At 42.0% G+C, this 25,064-nt stretch overlaps 1 protein-coding gene across 1 annotated transcript in view; it reads right to left on the minus strand.

The window, feature by feature from the left end:
• The window catches only part of ADAM9 (ADAM metallopeptidase domain 9), a gene marked incomplete at its 5' end in the record, with an annotated part of 144,878 nt that overhangs the window by 91,062 nt on the left and 28,752 nt on the right, over positions 1 to 25,064 (minus strand). Inside the window, 3 exons of the mRNA XM_082253704.1 lie at positions 9,630 to 9,708; positions 16,941 to 17,002; positions 21,446 to 21,540. Coding sequence (XP_082109830.1) covers positions 9,630 to 9,708; positions 16,941 to 17,002; positions 21,446 to 21,540 — 236 coding nt within the window. The remainder of the gene's footprint in view (positions 1 to 9,629; positions 9,709 to 16,940; positions 17,003 to 21,445; positions 21,541 to 25,064) is intronic.

Genomic DNA, 25,064 nt, shown 5'->3' on the forward strand with positions numbered 1-25,064 from the left:
TAGTGCCACCAGTAGCTTGATTTTCTGACTTTAGGAGATTTAAAAGACCCAAGACTGGAAACAGCTCTATTAGAAGTAACAGGATCATCCTCTATTTTAAGGGGGGCGGGAGCCTCATCAATAAAAGCTGAAAAAATATATTAGTTTGCTAGTGTAAGCAGCAGACGTTGGCTCCTCAGGTGTAAGTTCATCAGTCAAGGACTGGGGTGATTCAGAAATCAGGCAGACTCTCTAAAGACGATGGTTTAAAAGCCCCTAAGGCTGCAGGTAATTCAGAGGAAAATCTACAGGCGAAGGTGTGGCCTCTGGGGTCAGAGTCAGCAAATAACCGGGTGATTTGGGTCATAAAGTCTTGTGTGACCACAGTAAAAACCTCAGCCAAAAGGTCTGAAGAACCAGCCACACTTGAAAGAGCTAAAGGACACCAATGGAGGAAAAGAGTAGAGGGCAACATTATTCCAGGCTTCAGACTAAGCACAAAAAAGCATGCGTGCTGCAAGCGGTTAGTAAAGTAAAATCGAGGGTCACCCGGTACATCAGGACTGTCCCCATTCTGTGTCTAGAATCAGACATGTTTCGGCTGTGTGGTAGTAAAGCAACATAAGGCTCAGCATATGTGGCAAGGCCTCAGGTACTTAAGAAACCCCAGGAACTGGTAGCAGATTAGGGTGAGATAGCTGAATTTGACCAAAGTCTCTGCAGGCGGCAACAGGAACAGATAAAAACTGGAGTTCCACATAGCTACTGCAAGCAGGAGCAGTAGTTGGGTGATGACTCCTTGAAGCTAATTGATAGGAAGTGAGTTCATACGTCACTATACCAAAATGGATTACTTCAGTGCTCAGTCACACATCAACCCCTTTTGCTGTAGAAACCGCAGGAAATGAGACATTTTAATGGAGTCCAGCAGCCAAAGTAAATGAGGTCGCTCCCGGTGCCCAGTCTGACTGGTCTACTGACAAAGGGAGTCTTCAGAGACAGGGCAAGTGCCAAGGCAATGCCAGAGGCTCTGGACCTGGAAACTGACCAGTGGGTAAGTTTTATCTTAATACGGATAAGTGGTTTATCCCGCAGCAGTCAAATACAAGAACCGTTGTTGAATTACCATAGCATATGTATAAAGAATACCAAATTATATTCTATATGTATTGACCATATAGTGGAATCCTGTTTAAATATAATGGCTTCTCATTTATCTACACGAGAGTTTCATCTTGTACTGTAAACACTTTAGCCGACATAAGTTTCATTAATATTATTTTCCTATCACACAGATTACAGAATAATGAGAATGGTATGTGTGTTGTCCAGCTATGACCACAACAGAGTGGGCAGGGGCTTCCAGATACCCCTACACATACAAGAACAGAGTCTAGAAAGCACCCTACATAGTACTGAGTGACTGAAGGCACTACTGTTTGTAGCCAGGAAACAGAGAGACAAGTGTTCCTTTATATACATTCGTCAACAGATAATATCCAATTTACAAATAGCCTACAGTACATATAAAAAAAAAATTATATATATATATATACACACACACACAGTTGAGCTCATAAGTTTACATACCCTGGCAGAATTTATGATTTCTTGGCCATTTTTCAGAGAACATGATTGGTAACACAAAAACTTTTCTTTCACTCATGGTTAGTGTTTGGCTGAAGCCATTTATTATCAATCAACTGTGTTTACTCTTTTTAAATCATAATGACAACAGAACTGCCCAAATGACCCTGATCAAAAGTTTACATACCCTGGTGATTTTGGCCTAAAACATGCACACAAGTTGACACAAAGGGGTTTGAATGACTATTAAAGGTAACCATCCCCACCTATGATCTGTTTGCTTGTAATTAGTGTGTATAAAATGTCAATGAGTTTCTGGACTCCTGACAGACCCTTGCATCTTTCATCCAGTGCTGCACTGATGATTCTGGATTCTGAATCATGGGGAAAGCAAAGGAATTGTCAAAGGATCTGCGGGAAAAGGTAGTTGAACTGTATAAAACAGGAAAGGGATATACAAAGATATCCAAGGAATTGAGAATGCCAATCAGCAGTGTTCAATCTCTAATCAATAAGTGGAAAATGAGGGGTTCTGTTGAACCAAACCACGGTCAGGTAGACCAACTAAAATTTCAGCCACAACTGCCAGGAAAATTGTTTGGGATGCAAAGAAAAACCCACAAATAACTTCAGGTGAAATACAGGACTCTCTGAAAACAGGTTGTGTGGCTGTTTCAAGATGCACAATAAGGAGACAGTTGAAGAAAGATGGGCTGCATGGTTGAGTCGCCAGAAGAAAGCCATTATTACACAAATGGCACAAAGTCTCCCGCTTACAATACGCCAAACAGCACAGAGACAAGCCTCAAACCTTCTGGCACAAAGTTATTTGGAGTGATGAGACCAAAATTGAGCTTTTTGGCCACAACCATAAACGCTACATTTGGAGAGGAGTCAACAAGGCCTATGATGAAAGGTACACCATTCTTACTGTGTAACACAGAGGTAGATCGCTGATGTTTTGGGGATGTGTGAGCTACAAAGGCACAGGAAATTTGGTCAGAATTAATGGCAAGATTAATTCAGTATATCAAAAAATACTGGAGGAAAATTTGCATTCATCAGCCCAGAAGCTGCACATGGCACATGCTTGGACATTCCAACATGACAATGATCCTAAACACAAGGCCAAGTCGACCTGTCATTGGCTACAGCAGAATAAAGTGAAGACTCTAGAGTGGCCGTCTCAGTCTCCTGAACTCAATATCATTGAGCCACTCTGGGGAGATCTCAAAACGTGCAGTTCATGCAAGACAGCCCAAGAATTTACAAGAACTGGAGGCTTTTTGCCAGTAAGAATAGGCAGCGCAGCTTTACCATCTGAGAAGATAAAGAGCCTCATCCACAAATACCACAAAAGACTTCAAACTGTCATTGATGTTTAAGGGGACAATACACTGTATTAAGAACTGGGGTATGTAAACTTTTGATCAGGGTAGTTTGGGTAGTTTCTGTTGTCATTATGATTTAAAAAGAGTAAAACACAGTTGATTGATAATAAATTACTTCAGCCAAACACTAACCATGAATGACAGAAAAGTTTTTGTGTTATTCATATTCCCTGAAAAATGGCCAAGAAATCATCAATTCTGCTAGGGTATGTACACTTATGAGCACAACTGTATATATATATATATATATATATATATATATATATATATATATATATATATATATATATATATATATATTTAAAATGCCTAGCAGCATTTTACATGTACCAAAGCAACTAGCAATGGCACCAAGAACAGCTCAGTGCTGTAGTAGCAGAGCAGTGCAAAAAAGGTTGCATGACTGTTCATATACAGTATGTTTCTATACTGTACTGGAATGTCTCTGTGAGAGTGTGGGTCATAAGACCCGACATGTTCAAATATCTGCCCCATTGTCAGTGCTTAAAGTATCTTTAAACTGAAGGCATGTAAAAAAAAAAAAAAAAAAAGAGAGAGAACAGCAATGTTTACTCAATGACTAAGTATGTCCTTTAGTTGAAAAATACACCATACTGTCAAAAGTATTGGGACACCTGCCTTCACACGCACATGAACTTTAAGGACATCCCAGTCTTGGTCCATAGAGTTAAATATTGAGTTGGCCCACCCTTTGCAGCTATAACAGCTTCAACTCTTCAGGGAAGGCTGTCCACAAAGTTTAGGAGTGTGTCTATGGGAACGTTTGACCATTCTTCCAGAAGCGCATTTTTTTAGGTTAGGCACTGATGTGGATGAGAAGGCCTTGCTCACATCCCAAAGGTGTTCTATCGTTTGAAGTCAGGGCTCTGTGCAGGCCAGTAAAGTTCCTTTACCCCAAATTCGCTCATCCATGTCCTTATGGACCTTGCTTTGTGCACTGGTCCAAATCATTTAGTGGAGGGGGAATTATGGCGTGGGGTTGTTTTTCAGGGGTTGGGCTTGGCCCCTTAGTTCCAGTGCAGGGAACTCTTAGGATGTCAGCATATCAAGACATTTTGGACAATTTCGTGCTTCCAACTTTGTGGGAACAGTTTGGAGACGGCCCCTTCCTGTTCCAACATGACTGCACACCAGTGCAAAAAGCAAGGTCCATAAAGATATAAATAAGCAAGTTTGGAATGGAGGAACTAGACTGGTCTGCACAGAGTCCTGACCTCAACCTGACAGAATACTTTTGGGATGAATTAGAGCGAAGGTTGCCAGCCAGGCCTTGTCATCCAACATCAGTGCCTGACCTCACAAATGCACTTCTGGAAGAATGGTCAAACATTCCCATAGACACACTCCTAAACCTTGTGTTATAGCTGCAAAGGTTGAACCAACTCAATATTGAACCCTACGGACTAAGACTGGGATGCCAATTAAGTTCATGTGCATGTAAAGGCAGGCGTCCCAATACTTTTTGTAATATAGTGTAGCTCTAAATACATTTTTTATTCCATTTTATGAGCAGTCAAGAGACTGCACAATCTCCTCTTTACCCTCTAACTGAGCCTTTCTCAACCTTTTCAACACAGAGGAACCCCTGAAATAACTTTCCGGTCTCAGGTAAACCCTGATAAAAATTACTATATCTAAAACTCATGATACATTAGTGTGATGGTCAGTGGGAAGAATGATTCCTACACATGTGGTCATTGGAAGTATTCCCCCTTAACCGCTTGCCGACCGCCGCACGACTATTTACTGCGGCAGTCAGCCCTGTACAGGCAAACCAAAGTAGGGCTACGCCGCTCGCCTACCAGCCTCTAGGGGGTGAGCTCCCGCTCCCGCCCCCGCTCGTTCACTAACATCCCCACGCGAGTGACCGGTGCCTCCAATGTCCGCCGCTGGAGAGGGAGAAAGGCAGGCGGCTAATGTAAACAAAGCCGCCTGTCATTCTCCCTGATGTAAGTGCAGAGACTATACGATCCTGCTATGTAGGATCGTATGTCTCTGTGGTTACATCACAAGCCACGCCCCCCCACAGTTAGAGACACGCCCCTAGGGATACATTTAACCCACTGATTACTAAAAAGTTAACCCCTTCCCTGCCAGTGTCATTTTTACAGTAACAGTGCATATTTATAGCACTGATTACTGCAGTAATGTCACTGGTACCCCCAAAAGTGTCAAAAATGTCAGTCAAGGGTCCGATCTGTCCGCCGCAATGTCGCATTCCCGCAAAAAAAAAAAAAAAAAAATCACAGGATCGCCGCCATTACTAGTAAAAAAAAAACAAAAAAAATTACATAAATCTTTCCCCTAGTTAGTAGACGCAATACCTTTTGCGCAAACCAATCAAAACACGCTTATTGCAATTTTTTTTACCAAACATATGTAGCAGAAAACAAATTGGCCTAAAGTGTTAAAAAATTTTGATTTTTACATTTTTTTGGGGGGAATTTCATATAAAAAAATGTGAAAAATATTGTTATTTTTTCTAAATTGTCGCTCTTTTTTTGTTTATAGTGCAAAAAGTAAAAATTGCACAGGTGATCAAATTCCACCAAAAGAAAGCTCTGTTTGTGGGGAAAAAAGGATGTCAATTTCATTTGGGTACAGCGCTGCATGGCCACGCAATTGTCTGTTAAATTCACGCAGTGCCGAATCGCAAAATAGGCCCTGGTCTTTGAGCAGGAAAATCCTCCGGGGCTTAAGTGGTTAAAGATAGCTAAAAAGATCAATGTGTCAGTGGGAACTTATCTGAGGGGCAGAAACTGCTCATTGCTTAGGGAACCCCTGCGTACCTCTGGAGGAACGGTTGGATTGCATGGAACCTTGCTTGAGAAACCCTGCTCTAACTCCGTGATCTAGGGAAGTATAGACAAACTAGACAAAACCAAAATGTGTAAAACATTGATATACAGTGTATAATTTAGAAAAGGTATCTACACTATTTCTTTTTTTGGAAGTTCTTGGCTTTTGAAAGTAGAAAAATAAATTCTAAAAACGCTTTATTATACATACTCCTTGTTGATAATCTACAGCTAGGGGGGAGGCATGGCTACCTTAATAATCAAAGGCTGACTACTAAAGTGCACAGGATGCCGTATGTCACTTTAGGAGATATCTAAAGCATAAATAACTCTGTATAGAATAGGTAAGCATTGAAAAAAACCCTATCACGTTTTACTGTTTTCTGTGTCCTTCTCCATTTGTCCTGGCCAAAGGGAGATGAAATTCAAAAATGTATTAGTTCCCAAAAGAGAAATCTTTCAATGGGGACAGTTCTTTCTTTGACAAGGTTTCTTTCACTTACTTCCTCCTTTGTCTATGGAGTAGGAATTGAATAGCCACACAAAGAAACACAGCTAAAAAAAAAAGAACTGACGGGTTTTAACCATTCCCTACACTATCCAAAGAAAAAAGTTTTAACTTTAGATATACAGTGTCTCCCAAAAGTGAGAACACCCCTTACATTTTTGTAATTATTTTATATCTTTTCATGTGATAACACTAAAGAAATTACACTTTCCTACAATGTAAAGTAGTGAGTGTACAGCTTGTATAACAGTGTAAATTTGTTGTCCCCTCAAAATAACTCACACAGTCATTGTCTAAACCGCTGGCAAAAAAAAAGTGAGTACCAACCTAAGTGAAAATGTCCAAATAGGGCCCAATTAGCCATTTTGCCGACCTGGTGTCATGTGACTCATTAGTGTTAAAAGGTCTCAGGTGTGAATGGGGAGAAGGTGTGTTGAATTTGGTGCCATCGTTCTCACGCTCTCATACTAGTTACTGGAATTTCAACATGGCACCTCATGGACAAAGAACTCTCTGAGGATCTGAAAAAAAGAATTGTTGCCCTATATAAAGATGGCCTAGGGCTAGGCTATAAGAAGATTGTCAAGACCCTGAAACTGAGCTGCAGCATGGTGGCCAAGACCATACAGAGGTTTACCAGGACAGGTTCCACTCAGAACAGGCCTCGCCATGGCCGACCAAAGAAGTTGGGTGCATGTGCTCAGCATATCAAGAGATTGTCTTTATGAAATAGATGTATGAGTGCTGCCAGCATTGTTGCAGAGGCTTAAAGTGTGAGGGTGGTCAGCGTGGCAGTGCTCACACCATACACCGCACACTGCATCCAATTGGTCTGCATAGCTGTCGTCCCAGAAGGAAGCCTCTTCTAAATATGATGCACAAGAAAGCCTGCAAGCAGTTTGCGTAAGACAAACAGACTAAGGATATGGATTACTGGAACCATGTCCTGTGGTCTGATGAGACCAAGATAAACTTATTTGGTTCAAATGGGGTCAAACATGTGTGGCAGCAACCAGGTGAGAAATACAAAGACAGTGTCTTGGTCTGGAGCTGCTTAATTGCTTCCGGCACTGGGGAGCTACAGTTCATTGAGGGAACAATGAATGCCAACATGCAGTGTGGCATACTGAAGCAGAGCATGATCCCCTCCCTTCGGAGACTGGGCTACAGGGCAGTATTCAAACATGATAACGACCCCAAACACACCTTCAAGACGACCACTGCCTTGCTAAAGAAGCTGAGGATAAAGGTGATGGACTGGCCAAGCATGTCTCCAGACCTAAACCCTATTGAGCATATGTGGAGCATCCTCAAACGGAAGATGGAGGAGTGCAAGGTCTCCAACATCCACCAGTTCTGTGATGTCATCATGGAGGAGTGGAAGAGGACTCCAGTGGCAACCTGTGAAGCTCTGGTGAACTCCATGCCCAAGAGGGTTAAGGCAGTGCTGGAAAATAATGGTGGCCACACAAAATATTGACACTTTGGGCCCAATTTGGACATTTTCACTTAGGGGTGTACTCACTTTTGTTGCCAGCGGTTTAGACATTAATGGCTGAGTGTTGAGTTATTTTGAGGGGACAGCAAATTTACACTGTTATACAAGCTATACACTCACTACTTTACATTGTAGCAAAGTGTCATTTTTTCAGGGTTGTCACATGAAAAGGTATAATAAAATATTTACAAAAATCTGAGGGGTGTACTCACTTTTGTGAGATACTTTACTACAAGCAACATAACCTAAGATCTAAAGCAGGCATGTCGAACCTACGGCCCGAGGGACGCATGTGGCCCAGAACCACAGGCAATGCGGTCCACTGCCCCCTGACAATTATTTATTTTTTGTTGGGGAGGAAGGAAGTCGAGTCGGGGGCACGGCCACAGCGGCTTCCAACTAACTGTAGGCAGAGGCTGCCTCGGAGCCTCTGTCAATGATAGACAGCACATTGGTGACGTCTATCATAGGAGCCAGTCCAGGAGGCAGGACTTCGTATGACAGCGGTCGCCGGGTAAGCGGGAGATCCCTGTTCTGTGTAATCCAGCGGCTCTCATCTCTCTTCATTGCAGACTGCATTGGATGGGCACGCACTGGTGAGGCTACATTGGATACACTGATCAGGCTGCATTGGATGGGCATGCACTTGTGAGGCTGCATTGGATGGGCACTGATCAGGCTGCATTGGATGGGCAAGCACTGGTGAGGCTGCATTGGATAGGCATGCACTGGTGAGGCTGCATTGGATGGGCACTGGTGAGGCTGCATTGGATGGGCATGCACTGGTGGAGCTGCATTGGATGGGTACTGATCAGGCTGCATTGGAGGGGCATACACTGGTGAGGCTGCATTGGATGGGCACTGATCAGGCTGCATTGAATGGGCATGCACTGGTGAGACTGCACTGGATGGGCACTGATCAGGCTGCATTGGATGGGCACGCACTGGTGAAGTTGCATTTGATGAGCACTGTGTAGGCTGCATTGGATAGGTACGCACTAGGCTGCAAGTGCTGTGCGATTTCCCGTCTGCCGTGGGAGACTTAGGATGTCTGCAGTCAGTGACAGAGCTGCTGCTTCCTATATAGTTCTGGCTCTGTCACAGGCGGAGTGATATGAAATGCACCCCTCCTCCGCCTGTGACAGGAGCCATACAGGAAGCAGCGGCTCTACTCTCTACTGCAGCCGCTGCTTCCTCCAGCAGTACCCAATGTCATGACCAGCAGTAACCACACGACCAGCAGTAACCGCTAGCAGTAACCGCCAGCAGTCTGCAAAATAAGTAGAAAAGGTATGTGCATTAGCGTGTGTAAATTGTTGCAATAGGTTTTTTAATAATAGTTGTGTTTTGTCATAATATGTCATGTCCTTGTTCATACATGTATGAGTAAGGACATGACATTTTCTGGTTGCCTAAGTCATATGTGCAAGGGGTGCAACTATCCCCCAGCACATTCCTGTAAATATCCCAGCATGTGCCATGTTTTTGACTCCTACCACCATGGTGGTTAGAGTGTTCTTTTAATATCTCCCAGAAGAAGAGGGAGCGGCGGCGTTTTATAGAGAAAATTTCTCTACACTTAAGGTGGCCCAGAGAAGCCAAAAGGTTGGACACCCATGGTCTAAATTATTGCTGGCATAAAAATGTTAAGTTGATCCCACAGCGATAATATAGTGACAAATAACACGTTATTTAGCAGTTCAAAGGGCATATATAGGTTCAAAGCCTTCCAACAACACGATCCCACAGTTACCGTATATATCGTGACAAAGCACACATAATGAATAAAGACAACATTGCTTAGCTAAAATTATTATGACACTGCGTCTTCACTTGCAAGCACGCACCTCTTTTTGAAGCGGACTTGCCAGTCGTGTTCCGTTCTCTGCATATGTATATACCATGAAATCGTTGGCCAATAAATCTCTGTTAGAACAGGAAAAAAATGTAAATAATTCATCTCAGTATGACAGGTAAATCACTAATTCAACATTGCAATGTACACATTGCTCCTACATAGCCCTGATACTGCATGTTTCACATTATAATGTAGTCTCTATCAGTGGTTAGGTCTTCTAGAGTTGTGTAGGTTTTGGAATACTTCACAATCTGTTTACACAATACACAGCATAGCTAGTTCACATATATATTTTCTGAACTAGAGGAATCCAGTGGCTCCAGTGTCATCATCATCATCGGGAAACATGCCCTGAAAAATGCCATAGGGCCATCACTGGGCTGCACATACAGTATACACTATATTACCAAAAGTATTGGGACACCTGCCTTTACACACACAAATGTTAACGGCATCCCAGTCTTAGTCCGTAGGGTTCAGTATTGAGTTGGCCCAACCTTTGCAGCTATAACATCTTCAACTCTTCTGGGAAGGCTGTCCACAAGGTTTAGGAGTGTGTCTATGGGAATGTTCGATCATTCTTCCAGAAGTGCATTTGTGAGGTCAGGCACTGATGTTGGACGACCAGGCCTGGCTCACAGTTTTTGCTCTAGGTGTTCTATTGGGATGAGGTCAGGCCAGTCAAGTTCCTCCTCCCCAAACTCGCTAATCCATGTCTTTATGGACCTTGCTTTGTGCACTGGTCCAAATCATTTGGTGGAGGGGGGATTATGGTGTGGGGTTGTTTTTCAGGGGTTGGGCTTGGCCCCTTAGTTTCAGTAAAGAGAATTCTTCAGCAGTCAGCATACCAAGACATTTTGGACAATTTCATGTTCCCTTTGTGGAAACAGTTTTGGGATGACCCCTTCCTGTTCCAACATGAATGCACACCAGTGCACAAAGCAAGGTCCATAAAGGCATGGATGAGTGAGTTTGGGGTGGAGGAACTCAACTGGCCTGCACAGAGTCCTGACCTCAACCCGATCAAACACCTTTGGGTTGAATTAGAGCAGAGACTGCGAGCCAGACCTTCTCGTTCCATAACCGTGCCGGACCTCACAAATGCGCTTCTGGAAGAATGGTCAAACATTCCCATAGACACACTCCTAAACCTTGTGGACAGCCTTCCCAGAAGAGTTGAAGCTGTTATAGCTACAAAGGGTGGGCCAACTCAATATTGAACCCTACGGACTAAGACTGGGATGCCAGTAAATTTAATTTAAGTGTAAAGGCAGTTGTCCCAATACTTTTGGTAATATAGTGTATGTTAAGTGGCTACAGGAGATTAGCAGCACTGAGATGCTACAAAGATAAAAAAGAAAAAGGATGAAAAGGTACTTATTAACCCCTTCCCGCCCAGTTAAGGCATGTCTTTATTTGGTGAAAAAAGTGCTGCGGTTATTATACGAATAGTAAAAATAATTCATAAAGTACAAAGTCCAAAACAGTATGACGACAGTCTACCACTGAAAGTGAAAAGTGGAGTAGAAATACAAAGCTTACCAAAATGTTTTGACCCTCTTTATAAAGAGAAGTCAAAATAAGCCTGTGTCAAAGGGCTCCTCCGTGGCACCATATGACATCCCACACAAGTCTTTAACCACTTAAGCCCTGGAAGATTGTACCCCCTTCCTGACCAGGGGGTATTTTGAGATTCGGCACTGCGTGATTTTAACGGACCATTGCGCAGTCGTGCGACACTGTACCTAAACGAATTTGACGTCCTTTTTTTCCCACAAACAGAGCTTTCTTTTGGTGCTATTTGATCACCTGTGCGATTTTTTGATCACGCGCTATAAACAAAAAAAGAGCGACAATTTTGCAAAAATAACAATATTTTTCACATTTTTTTATATGAAATTCCCCCCCCCCAAAAAAAATGTAAAAATAAAAATTTTTTAACATTTTCGGCCAATTTGTTTTATGCTACCTATGTTTGGTAAAAAAAAAAAAAAAATCGCAAAAAGCGTATTTTGATTGGTTTGCGCAAAAGTTATCGCGTTTACTAACAAAGGGAAAGATTTCTGTCATTTTTGTTGATTTTTTTTAACGCGTAATGGCGGCGATCTGCGATTTTTTTGCGGTACTGCGACATTGCGGCGGACAGATCGGACCCTTGACTGACATTTTTGACACTTTTGGGGTTACCAGTGACATTTCTACAGTAATCAGTGCTATAAATATGCACTGTTACTGTAAAAATACACTGGTAGTGAAGGGGTCAACTTTATTTGAGAGGGAGGGGCTGTGTGTGTCCCTAGGGGCGTGATTCTAACTGTGATTGGCTGTGGCTTGAGGTGTAGGAACAATGATCAACGGTCCTACAAAGTAGAACCATGTGATCATCGTTTCTACACCGGGGAGAATGACAGGCGGCTTGTTTACATTAGCCGCCCGACTTTCTCCCTCTCCTCCGACGATCGCCAAGTGACCGGCGGACATCGGGTCTGCCGGTCACACGCGCGGGGGTCCGTGACCGAGCGGGAGCGCGCCTCCGGCAGAGCACGCTCGCTTCCCAGAGCCTCACAGGCTAGCGACGTAGACCTACGTCGCTCTGCCTGTGAGGGGCTGACTGCCGCAGTAAATATACTGTGAGCAGTCGGCAAGTGGTTAATAAGTTACCTCCAAAGCGTTTAGCCGGGTCCATTCAGACACTAAGCCGCGACCCGGCCACCATCCCCTCTCTCTCCTGATTGGCTGACTGACGTTGTTGACAGCAGGCAGCGGGAGCCAATTACGCCGTGCTGCTGTCTCAGCCAATGAAGAGGGGCGTGCCAGGCAGCTGAGAAACTTCTGCAACATAGCTGGATAAAGATGGGCTCAAGTAAGTAGTAGGGGGAGCTCAGGGGGCTGCTGCACACAGAAGGTTTTTTTTTTATCTTAATGCATAGAATGCATTAGGTTAAAAAAAAAAACCTTCTGCCTTTACAATCCCTTTAATGTGTCAGTGTGTCTAAATCTGCTAGTACATCTAACCCTCCTCCCCCCGCCCCCAAGATTAACAATGCTGCTGTCCAAACGTGCCCTCTGTGCTCCTTCACCCATAATGGGGGCACTCTAATACAGGAGGGGTGTTACTGGCCAGATCACCTGGTAAAAACAGAGAGGAGAAAAACCCTAAAGAAAAAAAAAAAAAAACATGGAGCCACCACATCTAATAATTGGTAAGCTGCAATATATTACATATTTGGTTTTGAGTTTTAATGCCACTTTCAGTATTATCTTGCATAGGTCAGTATCATTAAAAATACACTGTGTACAACCTCTGCAAGTCCCTGCATGCTAACCAAGAGAGATTCCAGAAAATGACATAAAGGCTTTGGAGAGTAAATGACGATGAGATCCGATGAATGGGTGTTGGGCTGCTACCCTTGAAGTGACAGAATCTAATAGGCTGAGAGGGAGTGGAATGTGACTGAAATGGCAGAGATATATTTCACGGAGGATCATATGCTATTTTGTGAATAAATAGATTCTTCATTTAAAAAAAAAAAAAAAACTTCTATACACTAAAAGCGGTTTATTGTAAAAGATATTTTAAAGCTGTACTCCTGCACATACACTCCAAGGGCTAATTGCTCGTTTTGGTCAGGGTTATGAAATAATTCACCACAAAAAAAAAATAAACTATATTTTAAAATTGTTTTAGTCCAAACGATAATTAAGAAAGCCTATGGCACTCAGGATCGTGCACAACACAATTAGCTAGACCAGCAAAGCATAACCAAACAAACCAGTGTCCCCGAAAATGACTTGAAATGTTTGGTCTAAGTGGCATTGCCGGTCCATAACTGATCAATGATGGGAATATCTATGAAAAGGTTACTTGTAGAAAGGGAATGAATGGTTACAAGTATCACCCCTCATTACTCCCCCCCTACATATAGTGCACAATAGACGGTTTCCTGATACTTTCTCCTGATAAACAAGAGGGTGCTGCATGCTGGAAGCACACAATTCAGAGAAAGGAGCTCAAGGAAGACAATTACACAACACTGACAAGTCAGAAAGTCAGAACTTCGCCCTCCAATATATCCATACATCCACTGATAGTTATCAGGAAACATGGACTCTGTGTTGTAATTGGAAGCTGAACAAAATATATACTATATATATATATATATATATATATATATATATATATATATATATATATACATACATACACATACATACATACATACACACACACACCGTATTTATGGGCATATAACAGGCACCTCAAAATTAGGAGGGAATTTTTAGGATAAAAGCTTAAATTTGAAATAAACACCTTTGAACTCAGAACTTTTTTTTTTTTGTTTAATCAGTCTCGCCAGCGCAGTGTCCAGCAATGCAGTCTCGCCAGCGTAGTGTCCAGCAATGCAGTCTCGCCAGCGTAGTGTCCATCAATGCAGTCTCGCCAGCGCAGTGTCCAGCAATGCAGCCTCGCCAGCGCAGTGTCCAGCAATGCAGCCTCGCCAGCGCAGTGTCCAGCAATGCAGCCTCGCCAGCGCAGTGTCCAGCAAGGAGACTCAGAGCCTATATATACACACATACATACATACATACACACACACACACCTCCCCGAATCCCAAAAATTTGGGACACTGTGTAAAATAAAAAAAAACAGAATGCAATTTATTGCGAATCTCAAAAGCCTGTATTTTATTCACAATAGAAAATAGAACACATATCAAATGTTTAACCTGAGAAAATGTACCATTTTAAAATAAAAATAAGGTCATTTTGAAATTGATGGCAGCAACATGTCTTTAAAAAAAAGTTGGGACAGGGCCATGTTTATCATGGTGTAGCATCACCTCTTCTTTTAACAATGCTCTATAAACATCGGAGACCGGAGGAGACCAGTTGCTGGAATTTTTGGAGACGAATGACATCCCCTTTTTTGCCTGAGGATTCTAGCTGCTCAACAGTCCTGGGTTTTTGTTGTCCTATTTTTACTTTCAAGGTGCACCAAATATTTTAAATTGGTGAAAGGTCTGGACTGCAGGCAGGCCAGTGGGACTCTTCTACCATGAAGCCATTCTGTTATCATAGATGCAGTATGTGGTTTTGCATTGTCCTGCCGATATATATAAAAGGCAGTCCCTTAAAAACACACGTCTGGATGGGAGCGTATGCTGCTCTAAAACCTGGATATATCTTTCAGCATTGATGGTGCCTTTCCAAATTTGTAAGCTGCCTATTCTATAGGCATTATTACACCCCCATACCATCAGAGATGAAGGCTTTTGATAAGGAAGGTCTCGCTCCTCTTTAGTCCGGAGGACGCAGTGCCCATTCTTGCCAAAAATAATGTAATATTTAGCTTTGTTGGACCAAAGAACAGTTTTCCACTTTGCAACAGACCATTTTAAATGAGCCTTGGCCCAGAGAATATGGCGGTGTTTCTGTATCATGTTCACATATGGCTTCTTCTTTGCACGATAGAGCTTTACCTTGCATTTTTGGATGGCACAGCGAACTGTGTTCACAGACAGTGATTTTTTCAAGTATTCCTGCGCCCATGTGGTGATGTCCATCACAGAGTCATGTTTTTAATGCAGTGCCGTCTGAGAGCCTGAAGATCCAATATTGCGTTATGGCCTGGTCTCTTCCGGATAGAGATTTTTGCAGATTAATTGAATCTTTGGATATTATGTACTGTAGATGATGATATAGTTAAGTCTTTGCAATGTTTAATTGAGGAACATTATTGTAAAATAGTTTGAAAATTTTTAGATACATCTTTTCACAGACTGGTGAACCTCTTGCTTTACTTCTCAGACACGCTCTAAGATGTTTTTTTTTACCTAATGAGATTACTGAACTGTTGCCAATTAAGTTAATAAGTTGCAAAATGATCTTCCAGCTCTTCCTTGGTAGTACCACTTACCTTGTCAGCTCTTTGTTGCCCTGTTCCAACTTTTTTGAGAAGTACTGCTGCCATCAATTTCAAAATTCCCTTACTTTTTTCTTAAAATTGTACATTTTCTCAGATTAAACATTTGATGAGTTTTCTATTGTGAATAAATATGGGTTTATGAGATTTGCCAATCATTGCATTGTTTTTTTTTAATGTAAATTTTACACAGCATGTATGTATGTATGTATGTGTGTATGTATGTATGTATGTATGTATTAGGGATCGACCGATTATCGGCAAGGCCGATATATCGAGGGCCAATATGCACTTTCCCTGATATATCGGTATTGGCCCCAGAGGTTACCAATATTGCCGATATTACTGTATGTAATATTAGTGTATGTAAAATCCTAGCATTCTCTTCATTAGTGTTTTATATAATGTCCAGTGTGTGTTTTTGTAATCAATCTAATAGTGTGAAATACCTTTATTACATCGCCGCTTGGCCCTTCTGTGACCCCCAGCTGTCAGTGGGGAAGGAGAGAAGGACAGCAGAGTGGGAGATGTAACAAAGGTATTTCACACTATTCTAATCTAATACCCGGCGCTTCTGTGTACACTGCAGAGGGAAGCGGCTGAGATCCTCCTCTGACAGCTATGAAAGGAGAAAACCGCAGAGTGGGAGATTAGCGAGGAGAGCCCGGAGCAGTGATGTAACAAAGGTATTTCCCACTATTCTATTACAAAAACACACACTGGACATTATATAAAACACTAATAAAGTGGATTCTAGGATTTTAATGACACTAAACTAGGTTCACACGGGATTCCTGGGAGGCAGGGAGGGAAGGGAAGACCGCACATCACAGCTAAAAGACTTACCCCACATGTTCAATACCAGATTTGTGTCAAACATTGTCTTTATTTTTCAAAACTTTAAATGTACAAAATATCGGCCGATACCGATATGCAATGGCCAAAATATCGGTATGGGCAAAGAAAAACCAATATCGGTCGATCCCTAGTATGTATGCATGTATGTAGGGAGCTCTCAATCTTGACTTTTTGCAAATGCCTAATAATATTGCTGATAGATGAATTAAAATGACTATTATAGAAAGATTGCTATAATTAGCAGACATCCTGCAGCATTTCCTAAGCTTGAATTTGGTTATCATGTGAAACATTCTTTAAAATGCAATTGATTGCTCTAACTGGGAATTGTAGGTTCAATTGAGCAGCAATACCAGATTACACCAGCAGGAGGTGAAATGTGCAAGTCTCCCATGTAACTTTATTGAAGGGTTCTATTGATACAAGGGGTTTTATTTTAATTTTTTTTCAATTTTAATAATGTAATGTTAAGGAAGATGGAGTTAGCAGCAAGCAAAAAATGAAAAGAGAAGGGATACCTGTTCTGCTCGAGGTGCAATATGTGCTCCTGGCCTTCAGCCTTAATAACATAGGTCAGACCCTGCAAAATAATAAAAAGAAGAGATCAAAATAATCCAAATTCAATATATCGACGTAAAATCATCAACTAAACTAGATCATATAAAATAATAAATGCTGCATCATTATCTCCAACAGGGCTGCTGTTCGAAACCATGGCACCTTATACTGCCTACTTGAAAGGGCCCTACTCCCCCAAGAACCCCTTCCGCAGAAGATATAAAATTATATTCTAGCTAAAAAATACACTAAAATCCTTATTATTTACCAGACCCTTTCCCCATTCTCCACCATTAAACACCCAGCAGGAGAAGAGGGAATCCAGCAGTGCTGCAGGGAAGAGGGGCGCACAGGGGGGGCCTTGAAAGCAGGGGATAGGGGGACGCGGATGTTAGAACTGATCCTCCTGCATCACAGCTGGAGGGGGGAGCTAAAGGAGAAGTTGGCAACTCTGCAGGGGAAGGCAGAAGAGGATTGGTTTCTGCAATAAGGCAGTACAGATGGCCCTCCTACTCAGCAAGTGTCGGGCCCCCCCTATGGAACTGATGGGGCCCAGGCCCAGGACAGGAGGGCTGGCTGTACTACCTTATCAGCCGCCCTGATCTCCAATACTTTGGATATGAGTAATAATCAATAACTCTAATCCGGTGTTCTATGTGGTTTCAGCAATCAACAAAAAAAGAAAAAAAGAAAAAAAAAAAAAAACACTATCAACCAATTATAAACAATAAAACAACAAGTCCAAATGATCATGAATGCAATAATCCCATATACAGTACACAGTATCTCACAAAAGTGAGTACACCCCTCACATTTTTGTAAATATTTTAATATATCTTTTTATGTGACAACACTTTGTTGAAATAAATTCAACACACAGCCATTAATGTCTAAACCGCTGGCAACAAGTACACCCATAAGTGAAAATGTCCAAATTGGGCCCAATCAGCCATTTTCCCTCCCCGATGTCATGTGACTCGTTAGTGTTACAAGGTCTCAGGTGTAAATGGGGAGCAGGTGTGTTAAATTTGGTGTTATCGCTCTCACTCTCTCATACTTGTCACAGGTAGTTCAACATGGCACCTCATGGCAAAGAACTCTCTGAGGATCTGAAAAAAGAATTGTTGCTCTAAATAAAGATGGCCTAGGCTATAGGAAGATTGCCAAGACCCCGAAACAGTGGCGAAGACCATACAGCGGTTTAACAGGACAGGTTCCACTCAGAACAGGCCTATCCATGGTCGACCAAAGAAGTTGAGTGCACGTCCTCAGCGTCATATCCAAAGGTTGTCTTTGGGAAATAGATGTAGGAGTGCTGCTAGCATTGTACTGTACTGTGGCATACTGAAGCAGAGCATGATCCCCCTCCCTTCGGAGACTGGGCTGCAGGGCAGTATTCCAACATGTTAATGACCCCAAACACAACTCCAAGGTGACCACTGCCTTGCTAAAGAAGCTGAAGGTAAAGGTGATGGACTGGCCAAGCATGTCTCCAGACCTAAACCCTATTGAGCATCTGTGGGGCATACTAAAATGGAACGCAAGCTCTCTAACATCCACCAGCTCCGTGATGTCATCATGGAGGAGGGGAAGAGGACTCCAGTAGCAACCTGTGAAGCTCTGGTGAACTCCATGCCCAAGAGAATTAAGGCAGTGCTGGAAAATTGTGGTGGCAACAGAAAATATTGACACTTTGGGCTCAATTTGGACATTTCCACTTAGGGGTGTACTCACTTTTGTTGCCAACGGTTAAGACATTAATGGCTGTGTGTTGAATTATTTTGAGGGGACAGAAAATGTACACTGGTATACAAGCTGTACACTCACTACTTTACATTGTAGCAAACTGTCATTTTTGTAGAAGTGTTGTCACATGAAAAGATATAATAAAATGTTTACAAAAACGTGTCACTTTTGTGAGATACTGTATCTCTCTCGCTCTCTCTCTCTACATTATATATATATATATATATATATATATATATATGTGATTTTTTTTCTCAGTTAGCAGCTTTAATTATTCATACACCTGTGTGGAGATAAAGTGCATTGAGAAAGTATTCGGCCCCCTTGAACATTTTGACCCTTTTCCACATTTCAGGCTTCAAACATAAAAATATAAAACTGTAATTTTTTGTGAAGAATCAACAAGTGGGACACAATCATGAAGTGGAACGAAATGTATTGGATATTTCAAACTTTGTTAACAAATAAAAAACTGAAAAAATTGGGCGTGCAAAATTATTCAGCCCCTTTACTTTCAGTGCAGCAAACTCTCTCCAGAAGTTCAGTGAGGATCTCTGAATGATCCAATGTTGACCCAAATGAGTAATGATGATAAATAGAATCCACCTGTGTGTCTGCATATAAATGCACCTGCACTATGATAGTCTCAGAGGTCCGTTTAAAGCGCAGAGAGCATCATGAAGAACAAGGAACACACCAGGCAGGTCCGAGATACTGTTGTGGAGAAGTTTAAAGCCAGATTTGGATACAAAAAGATTTCCCAAGCTTTAAAACATCCCAAGGAGCACTGTGCAAGCGATAATATTGAAATGAAAGGAGTATCAGACCACTGCAAATCTACGAAGACCTGGCCGTCCCTCTAAACTTTCAGCTCATACAAGGAGAAGACTGATCAGAGATGCAGCCAAGAGGCCCATGATCACTCTGGATGAACTACAGAGATCTACAGCTGAGGTGGGAGACTCTGTCCGTAGGACAACAATCAGTCGTATACTGCATTAATCTGGCCTTTATGGAAGAGTGGCAAGAAGAAAGACATTTCTTAAAGATATCCATAAAAAGTGACGTTTAAAGTTTGCCACAAGCCACCTGAGAGACACACCAAACATGTGGAAGAAGGTGCTCTGGTCAGATGAAACCAAAATCAAACTTTTTGGCAACAATGCAAAACGTTATGTTTGGCGTAAAAGCAACACAGCTCATCACCCTGAACACACCATCTCCACTGTCAAACATGGTGGTGACAGCATCATGGTTTGGGCCTACTTTTCTTCAGCAGGGACAGAGAAGATGGTTAAAATTGATGGGAAGATGGATGGAGCCAAATACAGGACCATTCTGGAAGAAAACCTGATGGAGTCTGCAAAAGACCTGAGACTGGGACAGAGATTTGTCTTCCAACAAGGCAATGATCCAAAACATAAAGCAAAATCTACAATGGAATGGTTCACAAATAAACATATCCAGGCATTAGAATGGCCAAGTCAAAGTCCAGACCTGAATCCAATCGAGAATCTGTGGAAAGAACTTGAAAACTGCTGTTCACAAACGCTCTCCATCCAACCTCTTTGAGCTCGAGCTGTTTTGCAAGGAGGAATGGGCAAAAATGTCAGTCTCTCGATGTGCAAAACTGATAGAGACATACCCCAAGCAACTTACAGCTGTAATCGCAGCAAAAGGTGGCGCTACAAAGTATTAACTTAAGGGGGCTGAATAATTTTGCACGCCCAATTTTTCCGTTTTTTTAAAAAAGTTTGAAATATCCAATAAATGTCGTTCCACTTCACGATTGTGTCCCACTTGTTGTTGATTCTTCAAAAAAAATTACAGTTTTATATCTTTATGTTTGAAGCCTGAAATGTGGAAAAAGGTTGAAAAGTTCAAGGGGGCCGAATACTTTCGCAATGCACTCTAATCACGTATACAACTAAACTAGATGAACTGAACAAGCCATGATCATAAGTTAATATATTTACATACAATGCAAGCTAAATATGGACGCAGGACTTTCCCCACCCACAAATTTTCCACAGTCATTTCTATACAACCCCACTCACAAAAAAGTAAAACTGTAAAACTGCAGTCAAAATTGTATTTTGTTTTTTCCAAAATGAATGGCTTTACATAGCATGCGAGCATTACTGCACCAGTAAGAATGGCCACTAAAGTCTTTGGTCAATGTGGTAAATACTTAAAGGATAAGTTCACCTTCTGGAGCATGTTACACTCAAATTTAGGGTGTAATGTGTAACATGCTCCAGACCTGCCTAATGGGTTAAGCATGCTGAAAGAAGAAGAAAGTAGGAGTGACAGAGATGAGCTCATCATTGGGTCTACTTCTCCATTCACTGTCCAGTCACAGGCTGGGGTGGGTTCAGGACAAACTGGGCTCATAGGAAGTTGGTTAAATGATGCTGGCCATAAGACTGAGCCCATCTTGTGGCAAACATACTAAGCAGGGTTGGAGATTAATATTGCAGAAAAAGCTGGTTTTGTTATTCTAGCTTTTAAATGGGCTATTTGTTTCTATCTAGCTTTTTTTTTTGGCTGGAGTCCCGTTTTAAAGCATCTGTGCCAATCAGACCGCAGCAACTTCCTAGTTCAGAACAGAAAAGGGAAAGTGGCACCTGAATTGTGAATGAAATCTCTATACGTTTGTCCTGTTGTAGAAACAAGGCACATTAGGTGGAGTTACCATCGAATTACCAAACAGATTTACCTCTTTGAGAGAGCCAGATGCATCTCTTCTTAGCCGAGATATTTTCTGGGGTACTATAATTTCATAGGAAGACAAAAACGATGTTGGATCCACAGCTGTCAAAAAAGAAGATAAACATATTTATTTCAGTGCTCAGATGGCAGAATGTAAAGGAAATGCTCACTATCATTTTTCTGTAGTTCCATTATTTACGTATATCTGCTTCCAGACCAGGCCTTTTCTAGCACTTTTTGTTACATATAACAAGCAGTATTTTTTGCTAGAAAATTACTTACAACCCCCAAATATTCTTAAAATGCAGAGTCCCCAGAGAATAAATTGGTGGGTTTTGCAAATTTTTTATGTCACCAGTATTTGCGCAGCAGTTGTTCAAACGCATTTTTTTGGGAAGAAATTAAATTTTTTTTTTTATTTAAATGCAAAAAACAAAACAAAAAACAATACATAACCCATGGTTTTGTAAACTATAAGCCTGGGTTCACACTAGGGCAGCTTCAAAGTCGCCTGACTCTGAAGCCGCCCCATGCAGCGTGACTTCAGCGGGGCTTGCACACGACTTCTCTAATAGAAGTCAATGCGAGTCACCCCAAAGTAGTGCAGGAACCTTTTTCTAAGTCGGAGCGGCTTGAGTCGCTCTGATTAGAATGGTTCCATTGCACTGGTTCACACTGGGGCGACTTGTCAGGCGACTTGGTCGCATGACAAGTCGCCGTGGGTCGCCTGCCATAGATTAGCACAGGACCCGTTCTAATAGGAGCGACACAAGTCGCTCCGACTTAGAAAAAGGGTCCGGTACTACTTTGGGGCGACCTGGAGCGACCTGCATTAACTTCAATGATATGAAGTCCGTGCGTGTCGCTCCGAGGTCGCGGTGCGCGCTGTGCACCGTGACTTCACAGGTCGCCCCGGCAAGTCGGGTCGCCTGTATGTGAACCGGCTCTTAACCTCCCTGGCGGTATGATTATGTCAGGAATTACATACCAAAAGCGGTACAATTGTTTTCATGGAAATTTGGCGTTATGTATTATAGGCCTACAATTCTTAGTAATTACTGACTTAAACCTGACCAAAACAAGAGTCTAGTAGACATCCCAGATGTGATAAATTTGAAACACAAACACGTGAATTATAATCGAATCAATAATATTATTTTATTATTTAATATATAATATATATAATAAAATTATATTATTGATTAGATTATAATTCATGCATTATATATAGATATATGTGTGTGTGCATATATATATATATATATATATATATATATATATATATATATATATATATATATATATATAAATATAATATAAAATGTGTTTTGTGCAACGTTTTTTTTTTTTTTTTTTTTTTTTTAATTTCCCTCCCTAGTTCCGCTCCCATGCAGCATTGCTGCTGCAGGGAACGGAACTAGGAAGTCATCACACCGACGGAGGGACGGAGGAGCGGCGGGACTCTCGGCTGGCGATCTCAGCAATGAGAGATCATCGCTGGATCGCCAGGATAAGGTAAGAGAACACCGCTGCGCTCTCTGCAATCCACCCCGAGCGTGACTCGGGGTTACCGCTCCTGATATGAAAAATCAACCCCGAGTCACGCTCGGGATTACCGCTAAGGGGGTTAAAGATGATGTTATGCTGAGTAAATTGATACCAAACATGTCAAGCTTTAAAAATGCGCATAGCCTGTGCAATGGCAAAAAATTATGCCAATTTTACTATCCATAGGCAACGCTTTAAAAGCCTTTACAGGTTACCACTTTAGATTTACAGAGGAGGTCTGGTGCTAGAATTATTGCCCATGATCGCTGTTCATGTGCGAGCTGGACCAACGCGCACTCGCCTTTGCGCACAAGCAAGTTACCAAAGTTGAGAGCTGATCCCAATCAAAGCTGGCTGGACGGGATAGCCCAAGCAGGCCACAGAAGGAGGCAGGATGGAGGGAAAACACCCCATCCCGCTGCCGCAGCTGCAGGCATCATCCCAGTATAACCCACAAAGTCCAGCAACATAAGTGGATATACCAGCTTGTATTAATGTGTTTTAGGACAACGATTACAACACCCCCATTGTTATGGCCATCGGTGTCACCATTGAGGAAATGCTTTCTGTAACAAACTAAAGCAGAACTATTCTGACAAGTGTGTCGGCGTACGATTCCTGTGTGCACACACCGATTCTGAATTCAGGCCAGGGAAGATAGAATCCCGGACTGTTTTGGTCCCGATCCAAAACAACAGCAAGTGATGGTAAAATTCTCCAGAACTGCCCTTACCCCCTATTTCTTGTAGAGGTAGCAGGGAGAGAAAGTGGGAGGACAACCTCCCTAGTGGGGTCACACACAGACATGAAGACTTGATAGAAATTTAAATCTTCCCAATTAAAAAAAAAAAAAAAAAAAATGACCTAAGTTGGGCTTTTGGCAGATATAAAGGACATACATTAATGACGATCTGTAATCGTTATTATACCATTAAAAACATTTTTTTTAAAGACAAGCAGCTTAACCCCTTTGTGCCTAAGGGTAAAACAAATCCTAATGCCCAAGCACAATATAGCAAGGTTGACATGTGTTATCACAACTACTCCATCCAGGTGGATTATACCTTGTGTTTTTTCAGGACAAATTGGGCTTTCATTTGGTGGTAAATACTAATGAATATCTGATTTTTTTTATTAAAAGAAAACTGGCCCAAAACGGCGAAAAAAAAAAAAAAAAAAAAAGCTGTATATTTCTTACTACTACTGTAACCTTCTACCAAATAACCTCAATTAAATTTTCCTGCTGCCAAGGATCGCAGCGATACCACATATGTGTATGTTAGTTGTTGTTTGTACCCGTAATACAGCTCAGAAGCAATAGTGCCCCTATTGTCTTTTTTTTTTTTTTTTATTCTACCTAAAACACACTGACACTGATACTAACTGACACTGATACCAATTAAAAATAATAAAATACTGACTCTGACCCAAACACTTTCCCTGGCACTGACCCAAATCCATCCTCTGCACTTAAAAGCATTCAAAACACCAACTTTGGCTGTTTTGAATGCTATAATTTTTTTTAATTTGGCGCCGAGTACCCGGAAGTGATGTCCTGACATCACCTCCGGGTTTTTACATGGTGACTCGATCAGAGCCGAATGTGGCCTTGATCAGGTCTTCTCTTCGGCAGCCGTGCAGGCTGGTTGCCTGGGTCTCCCGGTGGGACGGAAGACCTGGGCGAGCAGCGGAAGGCGACGGGGGACGTCCCCTCCCACTCCTTGTAATGACAGCCGAGCAGCTTCTCAGCTGCATTGGTTGTCATTACAAGAGGGCCGACGGTCGGCTATGGACGCCGGTACCAGAGTGATGCCTCTAGCTGCAGGCATCATTCCGGTACAAGCACTTTCCCGAAATATCAGCAATATCGCTAACCTCAGGGGCAGATTATGATATATCGAGGAAAGTGCAGATTAGCCCACGATATATCGGCTTTGCTGATAATCGGTCGATCCCCAATGTTAAACCTCAGAAATTGCATGAAAGTGGTACCTGAATGTTATACAACGTAACTTGCGTGGAACAGTTGTCCATTAAAACTGGTCAAAAAAAAAAAAAACTGGTCAAAGCCAAAGTTG

This window comes from Pelophylax lessonae (genome assembly GCF_965119305.1).
Source record: "Pelophylax lessonae genome assembly, chromosome: 4".
Taxonomy (NCBI): Eukaryota; Metazoa; Chordata; class Amphibia; order Anura; family Ranidae; genus Pelophylax; species Pelophylax lessonae.